General features: G+C 43.6%; 1 protein-coding gene across 3 annotated transcripts; it reads right to left on the reverse strand.

Annotated features, from left to right (window-relative positions):
- Window positions 1-453: 453 nt before the first annotated feature.
- On the reverse strand, window positions 454-20500 carry Bs (serum response factor blistered). Of its 3 annotated transcripts, XM_071699524.1 has the most exons (5): window positions 19518-20349; window positions 16155-16406; window positions 9468-9567; window positions 6356-6484; window positions 454-5105 (listed from the first exon to the last, which is right to left on the reverse strand). In XM_071699524.1, the coding sequence occupies exons 1-5, from the start codon at window positions 20013-20015 to the stop codon at window positions 4891-4893; spliced, it is 1194 nt and encodes a 397-aa protein (XP_071555625.1). In that variant the 5' UTR covers window positions 20016-20349; the 3' UTR covers window positions 454-4890. The 3 variants fall into 3 exon arrangements, with proteins under 3 accessions (XP_071555625.1, XP_071555626.1, XP_071555624.1); XM_071699525.1 differs by lacking the exon at window positions 6356-6484 and having other exon boundaries at window positions 19518-20474; XM_071699523.1 differs by having other exon boundaries at window positions 4964-6484; window positions 19518-20500.
- Window positions 20501-21346: the final 846 nt, after the last annotated feature.

Raw genomic sequence — 21346 nt, forward strand, 5'->3', positions numbered from 1 at the left:
GCAGTTGGCCAAGATCTCAAATATTGAATCTAATAATTTGTATATTTTGTTTGCTTTCTTCTTCTTCACCTCGCAGCAACTTTAACCTGGGAACGGGGTGATTTATTTCACATCCAAGTGTCGAAAAAATAAAGCTCACGTCGCAGTAATTTTAATATGCTTCCGTTTTTTAAATATTTTTTGACTTCTTACTTTTTTCAGAAAATATTGAGTAAATCTATATATATACATACTGTTCTTATAATAAATTATAAAATTTAAATTATAGATCAATGAAAAATATGCCATATGTAATTACAATAATAACAATGATTCTTAATTGGGTTGTAAAAATCACCCCAGGTGACTATTTGTACAAAAAATGAGGTGACCGTTTCCGGGGATAACAGCACATAATTGACACGATTATTATCTAGAATTAGTGTAAAGAGAGAGAAAGAAAACGGTGACACGTGGAGTTTATACGTTTTTTTCTTTTCATTCGTTACGGCATCCTGTTACAAACACTCTTCACGCTGCAGTATTTCAGTACAGAAGTAATAAAAAAGTTATAGTGTATACATATATATATCTCTATCTATATATGGGGCATTCCATGCCAAATCGACCAGGGTTTGACCCTAGTCGATTTGGCATGGAATGCCCCATATATATAATATTTATATATAAAATAGGTAAAGTAAAACGTAATATACACGTTATTGCTCGTCTCCTATGGGATTCTTCGCTCGCGTTCGCAATTCGTACATCTTTTGTACACGGTGTCCCGAAAAAGCTGATTTAGACTCACGATCATATGTACATATGTCGTTCGATCAAGTCGCAGACACCGTTAAACGACAATTTCAGCAATTCGCCAAACATTGAATAACGAAGCTTTTTTTCTGTCTCAGAGAATTTCTTATGGATCTCTTTTTTTATCTCCGATTAATCGAAAGAATAAGCTAAATCGCGAAGGTTTAACTTACACCATTGCAAAATTACAGGTTTCAACGCAAGCGTTTTCGATTAGATGAGGCAAACGTTTCGTACAACCTACGGCATATTAATTAAAACAAGAGAGAAGAATCAAACACGTCTAAAGCGCACACGTAAAACTGCGGGCGCGAAATATCCATTATAAATGGATAAGCGAGTAGCGTAAATAAAGTAAAAGAGTCTTTCATTATCTTACAGTCCGCGTATCGCAAGGAGGAACTTAAGTACAGGCTTTTCTCAAAAAGTTTACGATTTATCGTTAGTGATTTAATAAAAGAGATAAATGCAGTTTAAATGATAATTATTATCAATTTTAGGCGGTAATAATATAATATTGTACAATAATTATTATTATTTAAACTGTCTCTCATCTTTTCCCTTAAAAATCGTACTTCAATACTTCGTTTTGTTTTATCCACACTGCCATACGTGTCTGTTCGTACAACGCATAATGAGTTACGCTAAAATCTACTAAAACAATAACAATTGCCCTCCAACTTGGAAGTTCTCAATATCGCACGTTTTAGTATATATCCGCTAATCGCAACAAATCTCCTGTCAAAGTTCACGATTTGCAAATTCAAGACTACGTCGCAACTATGGAGCACTACAACATAATGATCGCCGTTTACAGCATTCTGATCACAGGTGATCCTCGCACTATATTTATTTGCGTTTAGTATCTCGAGTTTTCGTCGTGCTATATTTTATACAGATCCATGAATTGCAATAATTTCATAACAATAAATCGTACATGTCGTTTTTCATCTTTGCAAATCGGATTAATCGCTGTTCAAATCTCATTGATTTGAGTGTCGCTTATGACGTTTACGAGATATGTAACGAATCGTCGTCAATGGATTCGCCGAGAATTGCATGTTTTTCGCACACTTTTAACATATCATTATAAAATCTGTTAAATAGATTCTGTCATGTATAATTAAATGATTCCTTCCATGCCTATGCCGTACAGCAGGCTAAAACGCTAAATGGAAGATATACGTTACATTCACTATTTCGGGGTGTGATTTTGTCATTAACAGCTTTATCTCTGCACAAGTGCTCGAATCGTCGAGTCCTAGTGGATTCCAAATAAAAATTAAGCTAATAATAGCGGCACGGTATTATGAATTACGGGCTTTTGATGTGGAAACATCAAGATGAAGTCGATCGAAAATTGGAGATGCGCGCAAGAATGGACTAATCATATTTGTAAATTGGATAAACGAGGTAAAAGTTGATATCTGCGATCCAATATACGATTAGTTACAATAAAATAAAAATGATTTCTCACAATTAATTCGCTTTTGTGTGCGCGCAATATCAATTTTGCAAGATTCGTCTTAGTCAGACACTTCTTATCGCATTTTTTACGCTAATTTAAGAGTACCAATATTTATAAAAATATTGGTGCAAATCGCACGCATATTTTGTAAATCTATAGACAACAGGGTTTATACATATATGTATTGGCGGTAAATTGACAGAATACTCGGATCTGCAATATCCTCGATAACATCGTTAACATACATTTTGGCGAGATGATATCGTTCGAACGGTGGCCCGATAAAAACTCGGGGGAAAGTTGTCGTCCATTATTTCATAAATGTTGTTTATCTCGTACGCGTGCTCCTTTTTACCGCACCGCGTCGCGCACCTGCGCCGTTGGCAAAATATCGCGATACAACGACGAAGTTTATCGTTTCTACGTAAAAGTCGCGACACGCGGGTGATACTCGTCTATCAGAATGAGAAACGTTGATGTCTATCAATAAGAAAGTTCGTACTCGCAGTTAGGATAGCGCGAATATTCACGTCAAAAAATATACATAATATACTCGCTTTGGAGAACTTTGTTTTTTAATGCATCGAACTTTTCCTACGGGTAAACGGAGAATGCAAATTATCCGAAAAGTTTTATCAAGAGTATATAGAACGTTTCGGAAACGCTGATCTCTTTAGGCTAGTCCTATCGGCAATTTAAATATATTTCTTTAAAATTAATATAACATCGGAGAATATTTCCTATGTGAGAATAAATTTACAATACACTGGATCTAAAAGAAATTCTAGCGTGAGCTATATTTTTACTCAAATATACTTCGGTATACACTCTCGCTTGAGTTTAACGCTTCAACAGTCGCAAAAAAAGCTGATGCGCATCGTCAACGGTGCGCAATACGTGGGCGAAACTGATGTCCAAGTCGATAATTCAAGGATTACAAATTAAAGAAGAACTGCTGGCTTCTCCACGTCGGTATAGTTCCCTCTGCTCATTGCAAGATGTGAATGTACGATTGAGGATGTACGATTTTCCATGTTTTGCAACGATAAATAATTAGTATTTTGGTATTTCAGAATATTAATTATTATATTATACTGATAAGTAACAATGCCGCGATAATTACAAAGTGAATTTATTTTCAGAATGCAGAAGTTCATAGAGACACCCACAATGAAGTATCGAAGAAGTATCATCTGTTTCCGTTTATTATAAAGGGCATAAAAAACGTGGTATAAAAATCTGATCATGTGTAATTTATTTTTGATAATCATGTGCTACGCTTTTTTAATAAGATCGGGATGCGTGAATAAATCAACTCTCATAAAAATATTGTAATTTGAAATAATTCGACAAAATGATCGTTCGATATAATCAAAATCAAACGCTCGGCGCGACTGCCTAAACGGGATACGTATTGCATTCGTATGCGATGTCAGTCTCATAATTGGCAGTGAGTATTCTCGGAATACGCTACTGAGGTCCGTCTAGAGTGTACTTTTTGTTCCGGTTTATTCGGGTATTTATAATGCGATTCAGATTAGGCATATTACGATAGTAAACACACGAGGGTGGCGGAATATCACCGATATATGTAATGTATCTTTTTATATGTATATACTTATATCGCACACGAGGAGAGAAGTTCTCAAGTCTATTCCGCGGTACTATCGACGAGAATATCCGAATACGCGTATTGACCGTACTGTCCATTTGCTACGTATCTGGATACCCGCCAGATATATATGCGACTCGGGCATCTAACGCTGAAGTTATGCAGATTTTTAGAAGGATGTATATTTTTAATCTTGCTTTTTTAATAATTCATTAAACAAGATTTATGCCGTATATATTTAGGAAGGTACAACAGGTAGAACGTCATGTAAAAAAAACCCTACAGAAATCTCAAAGAAACAAATTTTTTAAAGTTTACGAAATAAGATCTGAAATAATATGAATCAAGAAAAGGTGAAATCTCGGTCGTTATTTATTTTCTAGGCAAAACAGTGTTTTAGAGTTTTATTATTAAAGTTTTACTAACGTTTAAAAATATCGAACAGTCACAATTGACGAGTTTATCACGCAATGGCTTATACTTTGAGATATCCAGTTCATCATTCAGATAAAAATCTTTGATCAATCTACAATCATCGTATTCTGTAAATAGGATATTTGTTTAGGATAAGAAGTTTATTGTTCGATCACCCCATCTTTAGAAACCCTATTCTCGTTCCATTATTAATTTAATTTCACGTTCATGTCTATGTTCTCTATTAACCGAAAAGTGAATGATTACTAGCGGGTCCTAGGTTCTTCTAGTTTATCTCGTACAAAAGCACGTAAACATTCATTCCCGAGAACGAGAGCACGAAGGGGGGCGAAGAATCCCACATTACGATGGGGTCATAGTCGCTCGTAATCCGCTCGAAAAAAAACCTGGATCACTCGCCCCGCTGTTATCCCGGACATGGAAGTATCACAAGTCCGGACATATCCGCGCGAGAATCCGCTTCCGCGACTCGTCCGACAAATTCGCACGACGAATTTCCGTCTGTGGCGAGCGAGAAAGCGGAGGCTTAACTGCCACTTTCGTCGTCGTCGGAGACTCCGCTCGTCGCAAAATTCCGGCGTCATTTCCGATCTTTGCTCAGGTCGGAAGGCAAGTCGCCGCAGCTGGACATCGCCGCTGCCGCCGACGTCGTTGTCAACGTCGTCGTCGGCGACCTGGAGGTCATCCTGGAGGTCACCGGTAAGGACAATCCCGCCGCGCTCATCGCGACGCTCAGCGGTATCGTGATGAACGGCTGGTTCGATTGCGACGAGTTCGCTACCGGTGCTACTGTACCTATAAGGAAGCCGCAAAGGAAAATCAAATCAGACGCACCGTCACGGGGAGAAAGAAGCACGACGCTACATTTCCTGCTCGATCTTTCCTTCTTTGCGGCCCCGATTGTTTTTTTTCCACTTTCGATCCGTCCACGAACATGTCTTTGGAAAAACTGCTCGTTCTTTACTCGCATCGCGTAAAATCAAAGTGATCGATAAAACTGACGATACTATTTATACGATATCCCTCTTCTTTAATTACTTTAATTCTGATTAATACACTTTCCACGTACGCGTAATTGCAATAAACTTGGAAATTGAAACCTCGATGCAATTGCAAATAATTTTACGATTGGGTCATTATTGGCTATAATTCCTAACCAGATTTTCAATATTGACCCAGTATTGGCAATCAATACACTGGGTCTAACCCAGCGTTGGATTATATAATCGGATGATAAATTGGGCCCAAAAATGGCAAATAATAGTGACTCACGAACAAATTAGGAGTATTAGGTAATACATAGATTAATTTTACGTAAAAAGGCCAAAGACCTGGAATGGCCCATCACCGCATGCCGTATTGTAATACTCGTAGAAGTAAAGACATCCGATTATTTGCCAACAATGGCTCAGTATTGAATGACAAATTCTTGGCTCATAAATCGACCGAGGCTTGGCTACCTACTGTAACGTCTGATGGGAAGTGTTACACATGGGGCATTCGCGAAAAGTTAAAGTGCATGACCATGAAATTAAAAATGATTAATTACAGCGAAAAACCGTAAGTATACGATGAAATTGGTGTTTGGCAAAAAGATCGCACCGTTTAACCACATTCCTTGATTCACATTTACCGTTGCCATCCATCTCTCTCGCGCGCGCGTTTCCACCCCTTTATTATTCCTGCATCGTCTCGATGATAAATGCGCGCGCGCGAAACGCATTATTTATTTTCATGCCATCGGCTGCAACGAGCTCTCGTTATGTTAATTTATTAGTCATAATCTCGCGTCCGGTAGGCAATTGTCACCCGATGTTATTGCCGGTGATTCAGACGAAGCGCAGAGAGAGCGATTTCCGCGAGTCCGCCGTAGCCTCCGACATACATAAGAACCGATTCCTCTCGCGAATCGTGCCCGAGTATACCCTCGCCTCTCGCGTAAGGGCATTTCGAAATGCGTACCTCGCGCGACATTGCGTAAACCCCCGCGACTCGCGTTCCTCCGCGGCAGCGGCGCGGCGCGGCGGCAGCGAAAGAAAACCTACCTCCGTCTTGAGATATTTGCACCGGTTGCCCGTTTTGTCCTATGCCAAGCAAGACCCCTGGACTGGGCGAATAAATGACACTCTGAGGCACCTGGTACATAATCCCTGCAGAGAACGAAGGCACATTTCCTAGGAAATCAAAGAGGAATTGATCGTGTGAGTGGTTGTAAGCCGCCGGACGCGATCGGCGCGATATTTCCCGCGAGGAAACGCCCTGGGAGGTACGCAATTGCGAGCGTACACCTGACATAAAAGTCCGCACGCGGTCTGGATATATATTTTATATATTTTATATACTCTCCCTTCCCCCCGCGAGACATCCATGAATTACGTGACGAATTTACTCCGTTTTTCTGAGCGGAGAATCTACGAGCGAAACGTATACCTATCCGAGAATGGACGTGAGATACCAATGACGTAAAATACAGAGAGAGGCTTCGCGTATATCCCTTATTTGTATCGAAATTGTGAAATGCATCGTCCGACGTTAAAGTTAAACTTGTTTTCTCTCCCTCGGTACAGATGTATATCGTTGAGAAAAACTTAGGAATGGCGGGGCCGAGTCGAGACTTGAAACCGGACCACCCAAGTGCGAATCTGCGCTCTGATTCACCATATCTCCATGAATTATTACATTTCGTGTATGCGTGTTTCTTAGCAATATTACGATAAACTTTCAATCATCAACAAAAGAAAATAATTAAAAAAAAAAATAACAGTCGGGCGCGCGATCTACGAGATCGTTTATCGGGAGTAAGATTAGCAATCTTTTCAAATTGATGTGGATATTTGTGAAATATAGTGTCGTAAAGTTGTTGAAAATATAGCATATCTTTACAATCTATTGCATTCAACGTTTCCAATAGCTATTTCATATTTAACGTTCAATAGTTTGTCAATCAAGACGCGAATAGAACTCTTGCTAACGATAAGATATAGGCGTTAGTTCGTATTAATGGCAAACATTCCTCTTTAAGCGTATTCTGTACTTGGAAATAAGTAACGTTACTTGCTAATATATTATTACCCGAATTTTTCCTTATGTACTCATTGTCAGATTACGAATCTGTTATACATATAGTCCTTGCAAAACTATTATACATTAGTGCTCGCTAACTCGGTACGAAAGGCGTCCGTACTTAATATTCAAAAATTCTCTCGAGAACGACTCTATGTGCAGGTATATGTTTTTGCCTGGAAAAAAACGTCTTCCCGCATGCGCTTTCTACATATTCCAACCATCCAACCGAACGAACGCGCGCGCCTAATTAAAGGTGGCCTGGCGCGGTACACATCCGTCCATTCGCCCGATAACGATGAGATCTCTCGCACGCGCCTTCGTTATACCGCCAGAGATATATTATGCATTCGTTGCCCTCTCGTATATAAAATAAGGTATATAAAATAAGTCAACGGGCCGGCTACCGTCGAATTCGCGTGGCCGACGCCGACGGGAGCGACGGCCGCGGCCGGCCGGTCGGCCGAGTCGCGAGGGGGGTGAAGAAAAAAAAAGCGCGATCGCGACGCGGCGATCGGTTAAGCAGGACGGTAGAATGGCATCCACGCGACGCATTAGCATCGATATTTATGTGTACACCTGCGCACGCTCGCGCGCGCTCTTTGCGGAGCGCGGCGCGGCGCGGACGGAGCGGCTTTCGACCGGATCCTACTTCCCAGTTAGGCAGCACGGTTGCCGTCTAAGTTTGGTCATCGCCGTGCCGCGCGCGACTGCTTGCGTACTCCCTACACGGATAACGCCGTCATCGCTCGCACGCCTTTCGCATTTTAAACGTCCTCTCTCCCTCCACAGCCACCTCCCTCCCACCTTTTCTCACGCTTCGCTCCCTCTTTCGCCGTCTCCTCCTCCTCCTCCTCCGCGCACCGAGTGTGTGCGTACACGCGTATGTTTACCCCGCCCGCTCGCTCACCTCCGTCCGACCGACCAGCTGTTCACTATCAACGCGCGTTGAGGTCAAGCGCGACGCGAATGGTATCGGCGACAATTAGATGCGATTAGCATACAAACGGCGCGAAGGAGGGCGACTGCCGAGTGCCGACACGCTCGATCTCGGATCGTCCTTAATCGCGATCTTGATAATTCGACGCGGAAACGGTCTCTTTTGGCAAAGAGAAAAGATCGGGATAACGTGCGGCATTGCGCTACGAAAAATTTACCCCGCGCGCGCGGCCCCAGTTTACGTTTATATAAAACATAATACGTCTCGCGACTTCCAACGTAATACGATTTGCAAAACGCGCGTTGCATGAAAATTAGTTAAAAAATGGATTACACGTGGGAGGCCTATCTCTCCATGTGGAGCAGCGAAAGGTATCGTGAATAATCGCGCGGCCGTGAATGACAGAAAATCGACGTAACCGCAGAACTTAATCTAAATGAACCTTGCGCAAACTCGGGCGGCTAATGATGCCCGCGCGGTGGCAAATGATACGGTATTCAAAAGTGCTCCGTTTCTCTTGCGGAGAAAACTTCTCCGCAAACCTTGTTGACTCCGCAAGTGCACGACTCAACGAGATCGAATCAAATACGAGGGTGCCATTTTTATCTGACCTACGTTTCCTTTCCGCATATATTACATTTCCGAGGACGCTATAATTTTCATCATTTTCAACAAAAATATCGCGACAGAGAAGCTGTACATTGATTCTAAAGCGCTTAGTCATATAAATGAAAAAAAATGCATGATTTCTCATAATTTCAATACAAACGCGTACGAAATAACGTCCAAGATCCAAGAGAAACACACACGACGGAATTAAATCAGACTACGTATACATCCGTTTATCTTCATCGAGACTTCAACTTCCTGTGCGTGAATCCTGAACATTTCTCTTTCATACTAGATGCATTTCGTACCTGATATCTTGTTCGCTCGTATGTACAATGACAATTAAAAACAGTTCTTGCTCTCGTATTCGCGACGAATGCTATGATACTAGCCGTATCTTAATTTTTGAGAAAGCGTACAATATTCCTCGCGTACCAAGACTCATTGTCAGAGGGGAGGACGAGAAGCCAGACACTTTACGAATTCTGATCCAAGCACAGCCGTCCCCCAGCGGCGATCCTATGGCGGCCGCGCGCGAGACTCACCCGAGTGATTGATCTTGAGAGGATCCTTAGAGTCGCCGTCGCTGCTCTCGCCGTCGCTCTCGTTGGCGCAGACGTCGGACCTCGGCGACGCGCCATCCTCCTGAAACCGAAAAAAGCGGCATTATCGAGTGTTCCGTCTCGAATCCGCGGATCGTTGTCGACGGGGCGAGGGCGGGATCGGAGCGGGTGGATAACGCGAGGGGGTACCTATTCTCGCGAGAGGGGGATCTTGGTGCGAATGACAACAAACAGCGACGCGCGAGCGAGGAAATGTGGATACGCTACCGAACGTTACGTATACGTACGTACAAACGTGCGTATACCTCTACCTATCTACCTACCTACCTACCTACCTACCTACCAACCTACCTACCTACCTACCTAGCGGACGCAGAGAGAGATGCGCGAGCATCTTGTCCGCGCTCCTTATATGGCCATCTCTCGCGGACTCCACTCGCGCGAGTGCGCGCGATGCACCCGCGGAAAAGAGGCATCCTCTTCGCGAATTCGCTCGCGACCCCTCGGGGTCGGGGGAGCGCTTCTCGCACGAGACTTTCCCGCCCCCGACGTTTCCTCTCTGGTCTCGCTTCGCGTGGAGAACAGAGTCCGCTCGCGCGGCGCCGACGAGCGGAAAAGTACGAGTGCATGCGAGCGCTTCTCGCACGTTTCTCATTCCTTCGAGTAAATACAGTGAGATTTCGGTTTCCATCGGTTTCACCCGCCATTCGGTTAAATGCTGACAACCATGATTTATTTATCTTTCTTTCGTGGAACTTGGAATTGCTATTGATGTATTGGATGTGGAAGAAACCCTAACAATGCACTTTACTGTTACAGTTTTACTCGCAAGTATTATAGCCGATCGATTCTTCTCTTTTGCAATAAAAGTCAAAACCCAAGTTGCCGGTATCTACGCTCCTTTTCATCGTAAGAAATTAAACGCCTTTATTCTCGCCTCCAACAACACTTTCAGTCACATAGCATACATAGTTGTGTACAGAATGGACCGCAGAAAATTAATTTCCTCAGTTATATTGTACATACTCTATTGTTAAGGATCTCTCGAGTTAAACGAGAACACACGTTTTCCGTCTTGCAATTTGCGCCGATCACCGTCCTCCGATGCAGCGATGGCTGGAATGCGCGCGTGTGCGAGTCGCATGGTCGTCGAATCGTCCGCGGGAAAGTGCGGTACCAATTGGAAAGCTCGCAAAAGCCGTGGCGGCGGCGACGAACGCACGCGGCCGCGTTCTCTCGCTTCCGCGCCGTTTCTCACACCGCTTTTCCTACCCCGCCATTTACCGCGGAACAGGCAGGAGGGTGTGCGTGTATGTGTAGAGAAGGCGCGACAAAAAGCAACATTCCTGACTCTTAACTCGGGCTCTATATAAGTGTCTGCCATCGCGAACATTGCCTGTATATGGCGACAACCGGGCTTTGACAAAGGTGACCGTATATGGAACTCCGCTTCCACCTTTCGTGCGTGCGTACGTGCGTACGTGCGTGAGTGCGCGGGGTCTCTCTCTCTCTCTCCCTCTTTCTCTTTCAGTCTCCCTCGCGGAGGCATCTCGAGACCCCGTTCTCTATTCCTCTCTCTTTCTCTCCCTCCCTCGCTTTTGCCCTCTCTCTTCTGCCCGCGAGAGGCGATACACCTGGATGAGCGTCTTCTTCGTCTGCAACCCCGGCGAACGAACGAACAAACGAACGAATGACGGCATTCGCGGGCAAATCATAAACCGTGCTTTGACCCCACGGTATCTATTGCCCTCGGGATATCGAAAACTCTATGCGCATTTCCGGTATGCTCGCGGACAGAAAGGTTGTCCGAAAGGTTGTCCGACTTTGAGCCGTATTCATAGTATGAATACGGGTGTATAAGTCGGACAACCTTTCTGTCCGCGAGTGTACCAGACGTACCTCCGGTACGCGAGCGCCATCGGCGAATAGGGTGCACCCTCGCAGTTGAAGAAATAAGCGAAGAAATCACCGGAAAAGTCCGTGAAAAATTTATTACAAAAAGTATCGCGATAAATACTAATTTCTGGCAATTTGTAAATTGACGTTTGCAAAAGTCCTTTTTTTTCTTTGAAAAACAAAGTGGAGAACAATCTCATGGCGGGAGCATTCGGTACGTCGAAAAAGACCGAGGATCTTCGTAAGCTGCATGTCGTATATGCCATCTTGACGTGCGTTTCTTACCCTTTAACTTTTACTTCCGCTTCCTTTAAGCGGGCATCGGGCGCTCGTTGTTGAACTTTATTTTCGAAAATCGTATACAAACGGAACAGTTGGATAAAGATATAAGAGTACGTCACGTCGATTAACATAAAATGAAATCATGGAGACATTCAGGCGCATCATTATTTTGTATTTTGAGATACAATATTTCGTAATCTGCATTAATTGTTACTTACTATTAACGCTGTCTCTATGTGCTACAGAACAAAACGTGCGATAAAAATTACCTGCATCCATTGCGTAATACGATGTAACGCGTCTGCTATTCACAGTATTTCGACGGCTTTCTTTAATGATTTCGATTCTTCTTGACATTTTATTTCAATCGCTACGCGAATGTCATCGATGTTTCGCTAATCGAAATCATGTTAGGCGATCAAAGATCGACGCTTGTCAATGTTCGTGCACATGTATTGTTATTGTTGGTTAATTGGTAAAAAAAAACTACATTAAGCGATGGCCGAATGCCTCTGTTAAAAATATATCGAGTATATTATTTCGATTGAAACGCAAACCTACCTTGCCTACTTTGCGCTTCCGTCCGCGCGCGCGTGTCTTTCATCTTCGAGCATCAAATGACATTATTATTTTCCAGAATATGCAATAATATAATTGGACTCTCGATATAACTTACATGGGGATTCTAACGCACCGTTAGAAATAAAGGAATCCCTAACATACCGCGGAATGTTTCTGGACCTCTAAATATATCCCGAACCAGATTGTCAAAAATAGGCATATGTCGGGCCCGTGGCCGAAACGCGAAATATAAGATTGTAACATCTCCGTTTACCAATGCTCGTGCTTCAGAATCTTTTACCGCGAGAAGGATTCAACGAAGCGTTTCGACAAAGATCGAAACAGGTTTATACCGATTTAACGAACACATCTGCCGAATTATTTTACGATAATGACAGCATTTTCAACGAATTATCAATAATTATCTAAAAGTTTTACATATAATTATCCGAAAGATTCACGTATATATCGTGAAAAATATTCTTCTACACTTTTTTATATATTTTTGTGAGAACTTTAATATATTTCCACTCAACTTTACTTGAAAGTGAAACGCATATACCTATTATCCCGCGTGAGATAGAAATTTTTTCACAGCAATTTTAATGCAAAGATTATTTAAATTAATACAATTTGTTAAGAAAACTATAAATTTTGAGAGATACCTACCTGGTCCGCGAGAGCAAAACTTGACATCGGTAACATCATGCGCAATGAGAATCTATCAGTAGAAAATCAAGTCACGTGATCGCAGGGGCTATATTGTCAAAGACAAAGGTGAAATTTGTGTGTGTGTGTGTGTGTGTGTCTTCATAGGTCTTCATAAAAAAATATAAATATTATCACAGTATTTTTTACAGTTACTATGCTATGTACAAAAATGCTAAAATACAAACTAATAATGTGAAAAAGCCGCATTATTCGCAGATTATCGTCAAAAACATAATCGATATTATTATTAATATTATTATTATTTGTACTCTCTGCATGTCGAGACGCGCGGTAGATTACAATTTCTACATGTCTATTTGAGGCCTAAAAAGGCCCTCGCTTCCGGCCTTGCTTCTCTTTTTACCTTTGTCTTCTCTTCAGTTCTCTTTTTCACGATATAATACAGAATATCAGCAAACAATGCATACACACATACGCATGCACAATATCGATGAACGGATCGATACGGGATATGGAGAGATTGGAGAGGGGGCTGGATTAAATTAAAAGGTAATCTAAATACTAGCTACTTATTCTGCGAGAAAAGACAATCCAAATAACTACACATGCCAGTACACAACACATTACACAGCAAACAATAAAAGAAAGAAACAATGGACGATACACAACGATGCTCAATAAAAAAAGGGATGCGTAACAGTATTAAGCGTGCACCGCCGAATTCGCACCCACACCACACCGATTCGGTGAATCAAATATCATTGTAGGACAATTTCTTCTAATAGGGATCTTTGCTCCTCGATAAGATCAACGGAGATAAGTAAGTGCATCCAATCTCTCTCGCAAAGAGAGAAAGAAAAGAGTATTTTCTGCAACGCTTATAAAATACACGATACCAATAAGAGTACCGATGCCAACATCGCGACCAATGTCAGCTTACAATAACGGTATGCGTACACTGCTGCACTTTTGTTTCTAATAAATAAAAAATATTGACCGCCTCAATAAATAATACGATTTAATTTAAATTAAAAAAAAAGTAAAAAAAAGAACAAAAGACAAAAAGAAAATTGAGAGAGCTGTTGGATGAACGAGTGCTAAACAAAGTACTCGATATTTCATTAGCCAGATAGCAAAACGTCTGTCATATTTACGAAATATGTCCGCAAACTCGTGTCTGACGAGTGTTGCGCAAATAACATGTAAAACTGCGTCCGCAAATGCTCAGTAACAGTATTGAATTTGTATCAAACAACGGTTTATTCAATGTCTGTTACAGTTTATGCCCGGAGACTCCATTGATGTACAGTTTACATAATATTGATGGAAACAATTTACATATTGTTGCTGCAAAAGCACCATAAGTAGACGGAGCTACGATTCATGTTTACGCAATGTTTGTAGCAACTACATAAATTGTCTTCAACACGTTTGCATGATTTTTCATACTCACGTTTCGCTATCTGAGTAATTTTTCACCGAGTAATTGATCACACGACGCTACGCTACGTACCTATAATCTACGATATAATTAATTAATTAATTAATCCATTAAGTGATCCATTCTTTTCCTCGCAATGTCTTTCTATTGCACGGTGACTCTCGTCGATGCATACTACTGTATTTCATCTACGCCGAGCTTTGGACTTGGCCTAACCACAGAGATTCACCCGTAGGGAGACCGATATTGACCGACACTCGTCCCATCGAATCTTACAATCCGCTCGTGATCTCGGAGATCATCGATCGTGGACGAGCCATCCGTGATTCGCTCCTGGGAACGCTGACAGGAGACTTGCGTTCGTTCGTTAGGCAATCGTCTCAAGCGGGAACCACTCTCTATTTTTCATATTTCGACGATACAACGCGCTTCCGCCCTCCACCCCTTTCGCGCGCGGGAGCGCAAATTCGAAGCACGCAATATTTGATCGAGATTCACCGATATACATACATATATAGGTATGTATATATAACGTATGGATATATATATATATTTAAGTAAAAACGTGTCGAGAGATTGGACTAGATTTGCGCGCGCGTTATCAGTCGTAGTCATGTACGACCAAACGAAGAATACTCGATCGCAAGGGAAGCCTACAATCCTCCTTTCGCGCGTCCGCCGCGTATATAATTCAATAAATACCATACGTGACTCTACGGCACGCTCGCCGGCGCGATTCAACGTCTAGCGGGAAATTACGTCAGTGGTACATGCGATATCCGAAGAGAAAATTATTTCGGTATATCTAAAAACCGCGCGCGGCTTCGCGTCGGTGTATGCTAAAATAGTTGTACGCCGTATTTCACGGGAGAGCAGAGTTAATTGTGAAAAATAAACGAAACACATGCATCAAAAGTTTGCGATATTGAGACATATTTAAAAAATGTCAAATATGTAATACGCAATTTGAACGGTGATTTACTTCATTTTTGAAGCCATTTGGCTTATAACATTCGCCAAATTGAACCTTTTTAACCATCGATCTTTGATAAAAAAAAGATTTCTGAACGCGCGCCGCATGACGTTTCATAAATAATTGCGCGATAATTGTCGCGATAACCGTTGCTCTTTGTACGTAATATAAATTACACAAATTTATGACAAACATTATTACTCGCGTCGTTCTATCAAATCGAACCTACCCACAGTGAGCATAACGAGACGCGAGAGATAAGTCTCCTCTCTCTCTCTCTTCGGAATACATTCGGACTGACGGACTCGCGATACAACGACGCGTCTGACGCGTCTCAGCAACGTCGGTATCGCGTTAATACTCGCGACGCGATCTCTTCGATTGCACCGATTTTTCAACGCCTTAAAAGTTAAAACGTGAAATGTGGCGGAAACGGGGGACGGAGCGCGAAGGGCCGACGAGCGGCGAGCGCGTACTACCGTTGGGGGTGCGAGTGCGACATATGGGGATGATAGGCGGCGTGATGGGGCGGCAGGGGCGAGGGGCATGATTGCTGGTATGGGCCTCCGGCGAGCATCGGGCCCGGGCTCGAGCACGGCACGAGGTGCGAGGTCGGCGATGCGGCGGCGGCCGCCGCCGCCGCCGCGTGTGCATGCGCTATGAGGTGCGCGTGCTGCGCGTGCGAGGGTGGCGCGTGCTGCGAGCCCGGCGGCGGCGGTGGCGGCGGCGGCTGCGGATGGGCCCCCACGGTCGGGCCGCCCGCTGGCCCGCTACCGGGCCCGGTACCAGGATAGCCGGGGTGCAGCGAGCCACCGTGCGGCGAGCCGTACACCAGTTGCCTTACTTTCTGCTCGTCGTCGGCGATGTTGTACGTCAGCTCGGTCTCCTCGAAGCCGGTCGCCGACATCCTCTGGTCGCCCGACGAGCCCGACGGCGGCGGGTCCGGACTGTTGAGACACGTCTGGATCAGCGCCTTCCCGGCGTCACTCGTGATCATCGGTTGTAGCTTGCGCGTCGCGAACGTGTACACGTGCCCGGTCTCGCTCGCCACCAGTAACATCACCTGCGTCCCGGTCAACGTCGACAGTTCGTACGCCTGCAAATGTGTCAAATCGACAGCTCGTTAATTCTCCGAGGAAACGGATTTACTTGTTTCATACTCACACTCACGCACACATATCACATATATCCAGACATTTTACATATAGTATTGTTACTTATTCGTACAACCAGTTTAGTCAGTTTCTCCTTTTTGCATAATAAACTGGAAAAAAGCACACGTGTATTTATTTTACAAACATATTTATTGCGAATACGATCTGTTACTTTGCTGCGTGAGATATTCTTTTTACGTAACGTGTACAGTTTACGATAAACTGTTGCAACGTTTCACACTGATGCTCGGCTCATAAAATAACAGAATATGTTTGCCTCATTCGGTAAATAGAAGATTAAACATCAATGGGGGTGCTATAATATCAACGTAAAACATTGAATACTAACGTGAAAAATAACTTTCAAATTAAAAGAAACGATATTAACACGGACAACAAAAATCATGTCGTAGGCCATTTAGATGATATCGCACGATAATCAGATAAATTTTTTTTAAGTAGTGACTACACGACACATTTCTCGTATATGAAGCATTTATGTTTACATACGTTGATATTTATAAATGTTTATAAGAATAAAATCGGCCAGTTGTTTTTAAATACAGTTCTTAATGTACGACGAAAAGGGGAACAGCATTACTAATTTTAATAAACGTCTTTTCTGAGTAGTTGAGTAGAATAGACGAGAATCTTCTGATATCTTTATATTAGCAATTCTCATCATGAAGCATTATCAATCTAAAAGGTGACGAAATTAAACTGCGTGAAATTTTAGACTGTGATCAGTGTTATAATTAAAGTTTAAGGACGTGACGAGTAGATCGCGATGTAACAGGTCTTGTCTCAAGCAAATGCGCATATCTGTATTTACGTGTATGTATGCAACAATAATGTGTCTTTCGCACATTACATACTTTTGAAACGTTTTGCGAAACATACAAAAATTGAAATTAAAATTTCTTTGCTGAGAAGTCGAGTTAATATTTTTTTTATTAAAACGCAACCTAGATCATTCCTAAAATAATTGAAAATGTATATGAACGTTTCGACACGGATACTTAAAATCTAAAAGTAAAGATAAAATAGTATATAGTCAGTTAAAGAGAGATACTCATCGTTTTTAATACATTTATTTACGAACGTTCTTTGTAAATACAGTTTCAATGGCATATCTTTAATCGAACATGAAATTAATTCCTTTCCGAAGCGATACGAATCGTTTTAATTCGGAACTCTTGCCAAAATGATATAACTTTACATATCTTGGAGTTTCTCTTGATATTACTCCGATGTTCTAACAGTTATAAAAGCTTTAACTCTTCATTTCTAGTAAGATTGTATCTTTAATATATATTTTTTCAATAATTATAACTGATTAGCAATATTTTTTCAAGCATTTGTTAAACAATTTATGTTATTAATAAAGCAATAATATATATATATGATTTAAACACATTATGATTGTTTACAAATAACGTCGTAAAAATATTTGCAGATTATAAATATAAGAATATTGTAGAATTCCAAATTATTACTTTGCTCTTACGACAACAAATGTCTTTTACACTCAAGAAAGAGGTACTTGTTTAAAATAGTTAAGAACATAAGCCTAAGCAATAAGAATAAAGTGATAAACTGAAAGACGAGAAAAAAAGAGAACGCAGTTCAGAAATAACAAAGTTAACAGTCAGAATTAACACTTTCTGTAAAATTTTATTTAAATCTATTCAGCTCGAAAAAAATATATTACAAAAAAAGAGAGAAATAAAGATATCTTTTTTAAGAAACAATCCAACCTTTTATATTTATTTCTAAATCGTTTAGATACCTTTGCGCGATTGTTGTCTAAAATGCTTAGCGATAAATTTTAATAACAATGTATTTTGATCGTCGTTCGAATTCTGACAAACAAGTTCCATTGGTCACGATAGTTGTAAAAAATGTTTACGCACTTGTTAACTTAAGCAAGAAAACAGAAGTTATCTTCGTTAACTGTACGCATATCGATTTTAACAACGATCAATGCTAGACTGGAGCTGAATTAAATACGTTTAATTTTAAACAGCAAAATATTAACGAAGGAAAATTGTATTAACAAGAAAAGTGCGTGACAATAGTCAACGAAGATAAAAACAAGAAAGATTGCTCTAATAATTATTTAAAAATTTGATTGATATCTTTCGTTTCCGCTCGCGAGATCTCGCAAGGGCATCGACGGAAAATCATCTTTTCGAATAATGCGTGACAATTTCTATTTACTTCTGACTGTCAAAATTCATGACAGAATACTTTAATGCTCATTTATAACATTGCAGAATTAATAATCCGATGTTTATCGGATTCATCGGATACTACCGATATTTATCGGTAAAAACAGCAATATGCAGCGATGAAATCGCGTTACGCCGACGGATTAAAGACGCAACTTGGTTGATTCTCGATTGCACTCTCCTCTCTTTTTCGGGTCCCTAATAAAAAAAAAAAAGATCAAGGAGTCGGAAGGGATTCGCGCTTCCCATACTTGGATTACAGTCCCCGGGCCAGAGACGTACAAAAAGTTAATCGGAGTAAACGCTAACCGCTAGCTGGCGAGTGCGAGCGACCGGCGGACCGGCCCCCTTTTAGCAGGCGCGTAATAGCCGCGGAAGAGCGCTGTCACTCGTAAATCGCGCACGCGCGCACACCCGCTGGAGCGGGTCGCGCGTCGCGCGTCGCGCAGCATCCCGTATCCCGTCGCTGTCCGCTGTCGTCGCGGTCGTCGCGAATATCGCGACAATCGGAGAGAAAACGCGCGAGAGGAGCGTCGCACGTTGACGCGCCGGATACTATTTTCACAGAGTTTTAACGCGCGCACGCGCACATGCACTTTCTTTTTTTCCTCTTTCTCTCGCGGAGCACTTGAAAAGTTACGAGACTTGTAAGACGCGAGAGAGGTACATACGCGTAACGCGACGCCCACGAGCGCGGTGATATCGCGCTTATAGAGAGCGCGGTCAGCGGGAGAAGCCGGTATAACCGCGTGCCGTGACTGGCCGTGACTGCCGCATGCGTTAGATGAGGTTCGCGCATCGCGCGATACAAACCATACAAACCTTCTTCATGATGCCGGTCTTTCTCTTGGAGAAGGTGGTGTACCTCCTGAGCTTATTGTCGATGTACTCCATCTTAATCTTAACCCGGCCCTTGGTCTTCTTGCCGTTCGAGGGGGGTGACTTCTTGGGCTGGCCCAGGTTGGTGAAGGACTCGTCGAGGTTGTCGGGCACGCAGTCGCCGGGCATGCCCTGCGAGAGCGACTGCTGGCGCGGATTATTACCGTCGTCGCCGTAACAGACGTCGGAGGTGGAGCGCTTGATGCCCCGCTGGACGGGACCGACGCCCGGCGTCGCGGCGCCGACGTTCGACATCATGGTGGCGCCGCCGGCGCCGCGGCCCAACTGGGAAGCCGCCGCCGCCGCTGCCGCCGCCGCCGCCGCGAGCTGGGAGGTGGACGGTCGGCCGTAGATTTCCGTGCCAGCATCGCTCCCGATCATCCCCATGCTGTAGCCGAGGCTCGCGTACCGACCGTCTCTTCCGCCGCTAGGGTTGTCCATCGCGGCGTCGACGCGCACATCTAATCCCTTCCCCACGACGCGGACGGCGCGTCTTCGCGACGGAATCGCGTGCGGAACTCGGCGCAGGGTCCACCACGTGATCGATCATCTAGAGGAACACGGGACAACAACGCGCACCGCACGAGCGCTCCCCGCGAACTGAATGCGCCGGAGCCGCGAGAAGCGGAGTATCGTAACTTGACCTACGTGCCTAACCACGACGACGGCAGCGGCGGCGGCGGCGGTGGCGGCGGCGGCACGGCGATGCCTCCGCGTGTCGCGCGGCGCTGCGCGGCCCGCCGCCCGCCGCTCCCCCCACCACCGTGCGACCACGCGACCGCGCGACCACGCCGCGAAAAACTAGTCCGCCGTAACCGCGTGGCCGCGACCGCGCGAGGATCCGCGCCGAAACCGACGTCGAAAAATCGCCCGGGCTCCGCACCGTCCCGTCCGCGCGGCGGAACGCCCGCGCGCGGTTCCGCTCGCGAGATATTCGGCCGCGAGTGCGGCCGCGCAGTGGTACACCGCGCATCGAGAGGGCGTCCCCGGCTGCCATATTTAGAAGTAGACGTTACCATATTAGGGAAAGTTTGCCAAATATGGTGAACAGAGGTGGTCCTTCCTTTTCGAATGATCGCTTGGCGCGCCGCTACGAAACACCAATCCAACTGACAGTAGCGCGCTTCCTGCACGCCTTTCCGGACCCCCCCTGGCCGCGGGCCGACTGGAGTCGCATTTCCGCGCTGTACTCTATACCCCGATACGAGTATACAGTATTACAGTATACGTGACCGCAAATCGCCGACGGCCGTGTGGCGTGTATAGCTCGTATACGGAATGTAAACGCGCTTCCGAGTTTATTGTCCCGCGTCCTGCGTCCTGCCCGCTACGTGCGAATTTTCGGCACATTAATCAGGGGAGGGGGAGAGGGGGTGGAAGTCGTGGAACGCGTGCCTTCAGGCACGGTCTCGTTCTCTAATGAGACGTTAACGACGTTCCGCTGTCACGCAACTCGCGATCGAACATTCGATACGTTTCGCAATTGACTCGAGATCTACGAGATTGTCTCGCGTAATGATGATTTATATCGCGCATGGAATTTCTAAGTCATATTAAACGTTTTGCAGCTTGTAGGTCGAAATCGTAATCCGATGATTTCCCCGTAAAAGTATTATACTGAAAATGTTACTCCTATTTATACGACGGAACACGTCTCGAAATAAGTGGCCTAACTAAAACTTAAATCGTCCCAGCATTAAATTTCATCCATTTCGACCCACAAACTTGAAGATATATAAGATATAAAATTTCTCAGACACATTAATTACACA

This window comes from Temnothorax nylanderi, unplaced genomic scaffold (genome assembly GCF_030848795.1).
Source record: "Temnothorax nylanderi isolate EJ_2023f unplaced genomic scaffold, tnyl_v1.0 TNYL_tig0018_pilon, whole genome shotgun sequence".
Lineage (NCBI taxonomy): Eukaryota > Metazoa > Arthropoda > Insecta > Hymenoptera > Formicidae > Temnothorax > Temnothorax nylanderi.